Consider the following 11,589-nt stretch of genomic DNA (forward strand, 5'->3'; position numbering starts at 1 on the left):
GCAGTGCTCAGAAAGCAACTGTGGTTTTTATTGGTTTCCCAGAAAGGTTTGGGCTGCAGCTCCCCTCACTCCGACAGCTAACCTATTGGCATCAGAAGGGTCAAAAAATAGGGTAGGACTGAGCAAGCCAGATCCCATTTATATCCTACATATCCCATTTAGATCATGAAACAGGCACAATTTCAAAGCAATCGTTCAGATAATTGGGTCATGCGTTCTTGGACCACTATCTCCGACTCTCATGAATCCATTTATCAAGAAGACAGCTCTCAGTTACATCCAGTTCATCGCAGGTTTCAATGAATTTTATTCACTGATAAACTTGTACAGTGCGATAAATACTAACAGATGCATCAATGCTAAACATCAGTGTCTCAAATGGTTTCTGTGCATCCATTAAAATAGTATGAAATTGTGGATCTTCACCATCAAGTTAGATTCTGGCTAGGCATTCGTAAATAGAGACCAGCCTTAACAATGTCAACTGCCAGAGGGAGTCTGTCCACATAACTGCCACTCACTGTTCTGAAGGTGGATGATATCCCTACAGTATTTTTTTTAAAATTACTCTGGGTGTGGTACATACAATGAAATCTGCTCATCGTTATAAGGGGAACAGATCTCTTCATTACTTATCCAAAGATATACCACAAGCAGCAGCCAATAAAGTTTACTATGTACCCGGACTCGCCCTTCAGAATGCGGTAACATTAAAAGACAAGCACAGAAAATAAGATTATGCTCATTGGAAGACCAATTAATACTGGCATTTCTAAGTCAGACCAATAAAATGCTGATAAGGATTGTTGAGGATTATATTAAAGATATAACTGATTACTTTTGAGGGGAGAGCAAAGAAAATACTTGCTCAGATTGCCCATTTCACCACTGAAGGTCACTAGGGGTCACGTCAGGAAGCAGCATCCAGGAAATTCCCGGCAGTTAAATGAGGGGAACAGCAGATGTGGGAGTCACGGTAGAATAATAACACAGAAGGGGTTGACACTCATTTCATTGTTCAGAGTTCATGTGCCTGATGCTATAAATATGACTTTTCAAAAGCATCCAAAAGAGGATCTACAATCTGTCAGCAATTCTCAAAACCGTGGCTTGTGCCTTATTCTCAGGATATTATACGTGTTCAGACCTGGAGCATCAAATCCGGTAGATAGGCCTTTGCTGTTGAACGGAAAAAAATTAAACAGCTGTCCGTCTTGAGTTTCAAGTGACACAGAAGCAGTGTTGAATTTCAGGACACAAGGGTATTCTTTTTCAAATACAATTTGAAAGACCCGATCTTCCAGATAACACAGCTTGATCGTTCTGTATTTCTCGGGTATCAAGGTTTCAATGTGAGGGCCAAACTGCCGCATCACTAAAATTCCGTGCTTATCCCCTTTTATCTCATAAAAGGTCAAATTCGAAAATGTGTAGTAGCCAATGTATGGCTTGGATTCAGGAGGTGGGAACAGAATCCTGTTGCTCTGCCGAAATGCAGACTCCATGGCTGGGATTAGATAATTATAAACTCCCGTCGTCAAGTCTTCCTCCTGGGGTCGGGAACCTGACATTAAAATAATAAACCCTACCTTGAGTCGAGGTATCAGGGAGAACGTAGCGGAGTAACCATCCACATCGCCATCCTTTTTGATGACATCGTGACCAAGTTGCTCGTTGATCTCCCAAGGCGTTCCGGTCTTGTTGGCAAAGTAATCCTCAGAACACCTGAGCACCGGCGTGAACATCACTTTCAGCGTTTCGGCCTCCAGGACACGTTTGCGAACAGCTCCCAGCAACACCATGCAGAGTTTGGCCAGGTCGGCAGCGGTTGAATACATCTGGCCAGAGGGCCGGTACCAAGCCAGGTCATAAAGCTCAGCTGCTTTCCCATTGCTGTAAACGCCGACGGATAACTGAGCACGGACTGATGGTGTGAATTCAAAGCCAGTGTGCTCCATTCCAATTTTAGTCAAGACATGCTCAGTAATCCAGTGCTGATAATCTGTCCCGGCCACGTTATTGGCGAGAACGTGAGCCAGGAGGGAAAATGCCAAATTGCTGTAATGGCATCTAAGAAAGACAGAGCAGTAATTATCTGTTATTTTACTACCTCTTACGTCGACTGTGCGCATACACTTCCGTAAATTCATTCAACTAAACTATTTTCCCTGGAGAGAAGAATGAGGGGAGATTTGATGGAACAAATTTAAAATGATGAGGGATATAGACAGAATAAATATATACTTTTTCCACTGAGGATAGGTGAAATACAAACCAGAGCAAATGGGTTAAGGGTGAAAAGGGAAAAGTTTAGGGGGAACTTCTTCACACAGAGAGAGATGGGAGTGTGGAATGAGCTACCAGCTACAGTGGTGAATGCAAGCTCAGTTTTAACATACAAGAAGAATTTGGATGGGAGGGGTATGGAGGGCTACAAACTGGGTGCAGGTCAGTGGGACTAGACAGAAAAATAGTTCAGCACAAACTAGAAAGGCCTAAGGGCCTGTTTTTGTGCTGTAATGTTCTATGGTTCTACATCACATGCCCAGGTTAAATGGACATGGCGGCAGTAGCACTAATGCCTTGCACATGCTGACAACATGTCAGGTTTGAAAGCTGGACCAGGCGAATAAACAATGGTATACCACTGTTCCCCACTAATGGGGAGACACTGACAGTGGGTATCCGCCCATAATATTACAGTTACGTCAAATATGTCCTTGGAACTATGAATGATAAAGGCCAGTGGAGCTTAGTACAGAGTCGATGTGGCAAGGTTGTTTCCCCATGATAGGGGAGTCTAGGACAAGAGGGCACAATTTCAGGATAAAAGGGTGTCAATTCAAAACTAAGATGTAGAGAATTTTCTTTAGCTAGAGGGTTGCGAGTCTGTGGTCCACAGGCGGCTGTGGACGTGAGATTGTTGGGTGTATTTAAGGCAGAGATTGACAGGTACTTGATTAGTCAATGGATCAAAGGTTATGGGGAGAAGGCCGGGGAGACGGGGTGAGTGGGTGGATGGATCAGTTCATGATAAAATGTCAAAGCAGACTCAATGGGCCAACTGGCCTACGTCTGCTCCAAAATCTTGTGATCTTGTGAACTCCCATTTAAGATGCTCAGAAATATAGACCTGCTTCATCTCACATTAAATATTTAACCACCAGTGAAATCATGGCCTGCAGTTCAGTTAAAATGAGAGTAAAATACCAAGCAAAAGTGCTTTCAGACAATTTTTCTGCTGCTTGCAATAAAAGTTACTTTAAAACTGTCTTTATGGGAGAAAATGCCACTGTGTATATTTAATGAGAAACGTTTGTATATATTTTGGTTGATATGGTTCACAGTGTGAAAAATAAAAAAATGTCTTCATGAATTATTGGAATGGGATGAGTTTCGATCATTTTGTTTAGGATGGTAGAAATCCTTTGGAAAAATATCGAATTATAGCAAAATTATATCAAATAAATATTGGAATATTTTACTTAGTAGTGATGGAAATTTAAACTAAAATCTATAGGAGAACTAGAGTTTTGATTAGTCAACAATTATTTTAAAAGACAGAAGTTTTATGGCACCGTCTGTCAGCATTGGTGGAGGATATAACAATTGAGTTGCACCTCGTGCCAGGATCCGCAACGAGCAAGTCGTCCCGCAGGAGATTCAGCGCCATCTCGGTATTCCCATCCCACAGCAGGCTTGTTGACCTCAGTCGCCTGGGTAAACCTGAAAATCATTTCAGACAACATTTCAATAGTTTGGCAACATAAAACAGCACAGGAAAGATTGCAGATGTTGGAATCTGGAGTAAATTTTAAAAAATCAGATGGAGGAACTCCAGGGTCGAGCAGCATCAGTGGGGGAAAAAGAACTGGGCCTGAACCCATTCCCCATTCTTTTGACAGGTTCAGACCTGTATCATCGACAGTTCTTTTTCTTCCACTGATGCTGCTCAACCCCTGAGTTCCTCCAGTAAATTGTGTGGTTTTTTTTTTTGCAATACTTGTAGGGGCTTGGAGCAATTAAAAAATGGATGTCAAGAAAATTGGGTTGGGCAGCGAGAAGAGCTGCTGTCTCACTGCTCCGGAAACTCAGGTTCACTTCTGATCTTTGCTATTATTTACATGGAGTTTCATGTTCTCCCCGTGGCCATGCTCAGAAGCGCTAATAGAATCCGTGTCAAGGGGATAGGATGTGTAGTGAATAGATCATGGGGAAATTAGTGGGAAAATCAGAGCTGTTATAGACTTGTCTGAGAGAGAAAGAGAGAGAGAGAGCGAGCGAAAGAGGGAGCAAAAGAGAGAACGAGAACGAGAGAGAGAAAGAGAGAGAACGAGAACGAGAGAAAGAGAGAACAAGAACAAGAGAAAGAGAGAGAGAGAGAGAGAAAGAGAGAAAGAGAGAAAGAGAGAAAGAGAGAGAGAGAACGAGAGAGAACGAGAGAGAACGAGAGAGAACGAGAGAGAACGAGAGAGAACGAGAGAGAGAACGAGAGAGAGAATGAGAGAGAAAATGAATGAATGAATGAGAGAATTTTCATCCCTCAATAACTCAGCATAAATAAATAATGCGGGACCAAGTCAGACGGAGTGTTTCAATGCTTGTACATCGATCACTTTGGAGCAGAGACCATGGTGATTGGCCTCTAACGTGGTCCATTCTTAAACCAGCAGTGTTTAGTGGTTGTTACTGCTTTTGTAAAGCAATTTTGAGAGTTGAGGTTTGTGGGTTAGCATAAGCAGATGGCAGCAACAAAGTGTCAAGCTTTGTGCTACTCTGCTCTCCTTTCACAGGAATAAATTCTGGGACTTCCTGAATTCCAAGCCCACATTTCCAGGTGCTGGTGTTGATAAGCATTTGATAATCAATATACATCTTACACTTTGGCTTTGAAATATAAACTCTTGTTCACAAGCGAATGACATTAACTGGGCAATATTTATTGTCTCACCTGATAGCTGACTGGCCATTCTTTTCAATGTCACAGATGAGACTTTGGAAGCAACTTTCTCTCTCTCAAGAAATACCAGGCTGTCTGCTTTGTATTTATTTTCAGAGTTTCCCAGTGGGTTTTTAACAGTGAAGTTTTTGAGGTATTTTGTTAACGGGTCATCCAAAGATACAATTTTTCCTTCCTCCCATAGTTTATACAGCATTATAGTGGGAAATATCTTGGAAATGCTTGCAATCCTGAAAAGGAAATTCATTCAGATCATGACTAAATTCAGAACTAAATTCAGAATATTTAAATATTCTTTAAATATTTTTTATGTTACACCAATGAGGGGTTACTTAAATAAGCAGTGTGGAATTAATAACTGAATTACGCCCAATACGCCAGAAAGATTGGTGTGGAAAATTACCTGTAAGCAGTATATTCATTTGGAGGTGGTGAGAACTCATCGGAAACATTTCTTTTGCCAAAGTTTCCTGTCCACAGCACAGTGTCATTGTATACTACAATAGCAGATATAGATGGCAGACTCATTGGATGTATCTGATGGCGCAGAAAGAAGTCAATCTGTATGAAGACAGAAATATTTGCCTGAATTTATCATGAAAATTCAAATAGAGCAAAATTATACTAGTTCATTGACTAGAGTGAATGGGTAGGTCTTGTCTTTGTGCACAAGGAACTGATAGTATGGATTCCACATTTTACATCACATCCCATGTCAACCTTGGCAAGGAGTCAGCCCTCTCTCTTCCAAGTCAAAAGATTACTGGTTCAATTGCCATTCCAAACATGAGCATAATTCGTGCAGACTCGAGTTGAAGGCTATCATGTACATTACATTTTGTTGTATTACTACATGTCAATAAAAAATTGAACATATGAAACTTTTAAGCATTTATATTCCATTATTGTAAAAACTTGTGTATTATGTAGTCTTCTTTCTTCCAGCTCATTTTTTTTTTTACAAATCCTTTCTGGTATCTTTGTGTGCTTTCCACCATCTGAATGGTTTCAAACATAATTTATGAATACTCCCTCATTCCCTTAATTTATCAGCCTTTCCAAGATCTTTTTATGTTTTTATTTTCCTCAATTGCAAAGCTATATTAACCTATTGAAAGACTAAATCGCTTTATACTTGCTTTTATCTGCATTACCCAGATTAAGGTGAGCCTGCGCATCTCAATCTAGTCGCGAAAAAGGTCCAAATCTCACCCACCTATTGTTAGTGGTTGAGACGAGAAGTACCAGCATTTAAATGCCCAAACTCCTTTCTGTGACTTAGATGCCAAGGTTCCTCCCCCCCCCCCCCCCCCCCCACCAAATAAACTCAAAGGTATTCCTACATGACATACAAAAAGGTATTTTCATGACTGTATGAGGACAGGAATATCTTTTGATTATTAGGCTGAATTGTACCCAATTACGAAAGCAGATAAAGGTGCAATTTTTTCAGGAGCTGATTCTGAGAGGGAAGGCAATCTCTGAAAGGGCAATATTTATTTCATAAGTGTAATGCTGTGTTTCCATTAAATGTTAACAGTTCTGTTTTTAAAAAAAAAGAACTAGTTAAATACTATACAGAGTGCAAAATTATAGATTCAATATACTTGATTGTGGCAAAGTTACTGAAATACTTGAATGGAGCTTTTAATATTTCAAGACAATATACTTTAAAATAATCAATTACCACAAAGATACACGAAATCTGATGTTTTTATTGGCAAGATGCTTTGCAGTAAATAATTGTGGTTTTGCAGTAAATAAACCTCAGATCTCTTGCAACAAATTGGAGGATTTTATGCCAGATTATTGCGTAAACACCTGAAATACATGTTAATTTTTGAGGTTCACCAAGACTTTGTGGAAAGGCTAAAAACATCAGTGCCTGTCTGATAAGTACACTGAATCACTGACAACTTCAGACTTCCATTAAACTCAGAAAAATAAAAAAATAATCACTAAATTGCTGTACAACAATAATCACCAGTGGTTTTGACACCATAGGAAGTACTAAATTTCAGCCCATTACAAACCTTTTCTAATGCTTCTTTTAGAACTGGTATAGGATGCATCAATGGTACAGGTTTGGGATGCCTAGGGCATATCTGAATTGCTTCAATCTTGTCAGATAAAACATCATCTGAAATAGACAAAGAAAAACACAGTGGGGAGATTTTTAGACAATATGCATCAGGAGGACTTGCATTACTAGAAAACATTGTAACTGATCAAGGAGAGCACTTCATTCCATTTGTTACCAGGGGTGCAGTGCAAAATTTTAGATGCTGGAGTTCTCCAAAAGCATTGACAAGGACTTGCTGGAGCCACCCAATGAGGTGCCCAGAGCAGCCCTATAAGGTGACAAAGCGGCACTCCAATGAGCTTTGGCAGCACTGCACCCGTTTGTTATAGGTTGAATGCAGAGTGGATATAAAGTGTTGGAGATGGTGGGCAGGTAAAATAGCTGGGCAGAGCTTGTAGCAGTTGACAACAGGTAATACTGAACAACAAAAGATTTGCTTTCCAAAAATAAACAATGGGGATTATGATAGACAACTTCAAGCTGAATACAAATTCAGATTTGCTGCATCACATAGGTAGTTGACGAATCATTAAATTTCCGTTTACTAAATTTAGCATGTTTATTCGCATAATGATCCTGACACATTGTGTTAGTTCAGTTGACCTTAAAATGTTTTGCAGCTGATTTTTGTTTGTACTCAGCATCTGATGCCTCTTGTGTCAGTGTCCAGTTGCCCTGATACCACTTTTCCATGGTCGCAAGGTCCTGGTGAAACTTTTCACCATGCTCATCACTGACTGCACCAAGAGCAGCAGGGAAGAAGTCCAAGTGAGAATGAAGAAAATGAACTTCATGGTTTTGAATGCTTGAAGTAGACTTAAAATATTGACAGGAAATCACAAAAATGGGTTATATCTTTAAAAAAATGGTACTTGATATGAAAATCTTCCAGCAATTTTCATGATCAGCAGTCCAAAATCCATAAAATACATCCAAAAGTGTTCAGGAAGCAAAATCTTTGTTGTCCAGTGTTCAAAATCGACAAACTTCCTTTCACTTACTTGTGGCTTGCTTTGGAAGTTTGTACTGCCACACGAAGCAGCATGTCATGGTGATGGACAGAATTATAAAGAAAGCCATTCCAAGGTGAGGCCATTTCAAATCCATTGCAGAACCTTTCTTCACACTTTGCCCGATGGCACACTGTTGGAAAGGAAAACACAGAACACAGATACACATCCCATCATTTCCTCCTTCAAGCACTGCTATGTAGAGACAATAAAACATGTTCAGAAAAATACTTGATTTACAGAATTACAAGTCCTTAATGTGCTCAGAGGTTCAAAATTACTTTTAGCTTGCCTACAAGAAGCCAGGAACCAGCGAAGAGAATGATGTGCAGTGGAAGAAATCTATAGTGCAGCAGAGGGTTAATTTGTCACATGTCACCGAACCAATAACAGAGGATAAATCTTCATCCTGGATAAAGAGACGCAGATTTGACCAGCTTCAATCAATTCATTAGAAATTGAAATGAATATTTCCCATAGAGCGAAGAGAGTCTGCAATTCAGGAATGCCTAATGATGCTATATTACAGTGGTGTATCGATGCTTCAGGCCTGAACCCTTCCTCAAAGAACAGGAATTTCAAGTCCGCAGACTTTCATGTTTCGCAAACTCTGAAGACCAGAGAATAAGCTTCGAAACAGGTTGGACCCTGCAAAAAGGTGACAATTAAAAATAAATGTTTGGAACAATTATGAATAAAACTTTTGAGCAAGGCAAAGTGAGTGGAAAAAGTCAAGATACTCTTCATTAAATTGGCTGTCAAGACTTTTGTCATACACAACTCCGTCTCTGAAAGCTAGAACCCAATCACCTCACACACAGCATTCAAAAAGTAGTTTCAGCGTAAGTGTATAGGAATAGAAACTTGATTGGATTTAAGCTGCAGTTGTATCTAACCTCTGAAGAAGATGAAGAAGCAGTCCTTGCACGTACCTATTTACAATGGCTGAAGATTGTTCTATTCTTATTTCTTCAGGGCTCCGAAATAATGTCATATTGCCAGGAAATGCAACATGTTGACACTTAACATTTTTGTGCATGGCAAACCCAGACTCACTGATTTGAATGATAAATTTTTTACCGTTATCAGATATTGCTCACAACTAGCATCGTATGAACTTGAGAAATGAGAAGCAGTACTTCATTCCTTGAATAGCTCGGGTTGAAAATGACACCTGGTGAACTTGATCAGACCAATAGTTCCAGCACATGTTCTTACCCAAAATCTTTCCGGAAGGAGGTGGAAGCAAAATTAACCAGACTTCCCGATAGTGGTCATACACCCACTATCACAGAATAACGGCAGTCTGCATGGCACACTTTGAGATTTGGGACATCCACCAAAGTCAAAATTACTTATCGTTTAAATGTGAATGAGTAAATATTGATTACAGATCAAAGAAGGTGGAAATCTATATTTCACTGTATTATCGGTATTCATTCAGCTGCCTCACGAAAATATAACCTCCTTCTCAATGTACTCTGGTGATACCCTGTACACCACGTGTTCAGGTGCATTGACAGGAATAGACAAATGGAGAACCTGCATTGGCTCAGGGTAGCGAATTATGGGGATTTCATCTGCTTCAAAGTTTTGCAACGGCATAATTTTGGTTACATTCAGATTGATTTAAGATATACAAGTGATTATTGGAATTTGCAAGAAAGAGGGCACAATGACAAACACTTTCTAATAAGTGGGCAAATTCACCCAGACAATGCAGCAAAGTAACAGGTGTAGAGGATCACTAACGGATGGAGAATGGCAACTTTCCCCCATCTAGCAGCCCCACATATTAATGTGATGCGCCAAGTATCACAATATTCTTACCCATCCCTGGTCTTGATTTATATTATGCAGTACCCAGCTGCTTCAATATGCATATCCAGGACGAGATTCTGACCCTTGATCCATCCTAATCTATTGAACACAAATAAACTGTCTCTTGGAAAACAATCTATTCCCTTCATCATTCGCTCATGATCTTTCGGGAATGAAATATGCTTCGCTTACCCAGTCTATACACAATGCCCAAGGGTCTTTCAGATCAAATTTAGCAGCAATTAGAGATAGACAACAATTGCTTCCATAGTGACACACCAACCCAGGAAAATATAAGCTCACTTTGTGAGCTTTGATCAAATCATATTTTTATGATTCTCCAAGCTGAAAAAACCCAGTTCTTCATTACTTATCTGGGTGACTAAATGGGTTTCAAACTGACAATTAATCTTGTACTTTTCTGCACTCTTTATAAAGCTTCAACTTCACCGTTACCTTCCTGCTGAGAGGAATGAATTCACCAACTCTATTACTAACATCAATAACATGCATTGGAAGATAACATAGAACAAGTTTCATGACTAACTACATCAGCTAATGTTAGCTAGATAAAATAATATCAGTGTTATTTTGGTCTCCGAATTATAGTGGTAATTAAGCCAAGATGAAGGCTGGAAGTCCACAGTGCAGCTTGTTGAGTAGAGGCAAGTTGAAGTAAATCAAAAAGTGCTTTCTGATATTATCCCAAATATTGCCAAAATAAACAAACGAAGCGTACAGATTAAAAGCAAATCAGCATGGACTCTGCCACCATTTGGCTCCTATGAAAGTCAGAGCCTTTAAAAACATGTTGGTTCAATTTCTCTCCACACGAGCAGCTACTGGAAACCAGGACATGCAAACATCAGGAATAAAGCTCTTAAAAAGGATTTCTCAGAAGCCCTAACATTAATCAATTTTTCACAGAACCAATCCCCGATGATTACTTTTAATTTCTTCAATTTAGGGTTGCCATCAAAACGTAACCATACCTTTGCTGCTCAAAATCAAAAGGTTTGATAAAGAATGCTGGCCAGTGCCTTTTCTCAGAGAAAAAGCATTTTTCAGATCCTTGTTACCAGGAAACTCACCCAACAGCATGCTTTACTCAATGGAGACATAACACAAATATATCTTCAATAAAATGCCCACCTCAAGGTTTAAGTCATGGGACATTTGTAATGAAAGCTTGGAAATGCAGTGGTCTGATGATTTCACATCGTGGTAAATCACTAATGTGCTCTGCTCTGTCAACTCGATTTCTCCTCTCTTGACGTCATAATCCCTGGGTTTAGGTCTTAAATCTACAAGTGGGAAGCAAAGTCTTTAATCCTCCCATTTAATTCACTTTTGATCGAGTAGATATCTCTCAAGAGGAAAAAAAATCACAATAAATCACCCACTTACTGGTGTTCATCATGAACTCTATGGAAATTATGCATTTTGGCTGTGACTCCCGAATACTAAGTGGATTTAGTAAATTTAGAATACTACAAAAGACTTAGAAAAGCAGCTAATCAGAGGACTTCCTAAACTCATCTTTACAAATCTGTTGCCACTAAATAATAACGTTTTATTTTGAATATTGAAAAAATGCACAATTACTTTTAAATGCTTTTCTATAAAAAGAACAGGCACATTTTAAAACAGAGGTACCAATGTCAGTGCTTTTCTGAAAAGAGCAAGGTGTGTGAGCAAAAGTCAGATTAAAATCT

At 39.4% G+C, this 11,589-nt stretch overlaps 1 protein-coding gene across 1 annotated transcript; it reads right to left on the bottom strand.

The window, feature by feature from the left end:
• Positions 1–357: 357 nt before the first annotated feature.
• On the bottom strand, positions 358–8,171 carry LOC138752490 (putative beta-lactamase-like 1). Its single transcript, XM_069915304.1, has 6 exons — positions 8,045–8,171; positions 6,994–7,100; positions 5,364–5,521; positions 4,952–5,190; positions 3,621–3,726; positions 358–2,070 (listed from the first exon to the last, which is right to left on the bottom strand). Exons 1-6 carry the CDS (start codon positions 8,148–8,150, stop codon positions 1,098–1,100), a joined length of 1,689 nt encoding a protein of 562 aa, XP_069771405.1. The 5' UTR covers positions 8,151–8,171; the 3' UTR covers positions 358–1,097.
• Between the last annotated feature and the right edge of the window lie 3,418 nt (positions 8,172–11,589).

This window comes from Narcine bancroftii, chromosome 2 (genome assembly GCF_036971445.1).
Source record: "Narcine bancroftii isolate sNarBan1 chromosome 2, sNarBan1.hap1, whole genome shotgun sequence".
NCBI classification, from domain to species: domain Eukaryota; kingdom Metazoa; phylum Chordata; class Chondrichthyes; order Torpediniformes; family Narcinidae; genus Narcine; species Narcine bancroftii.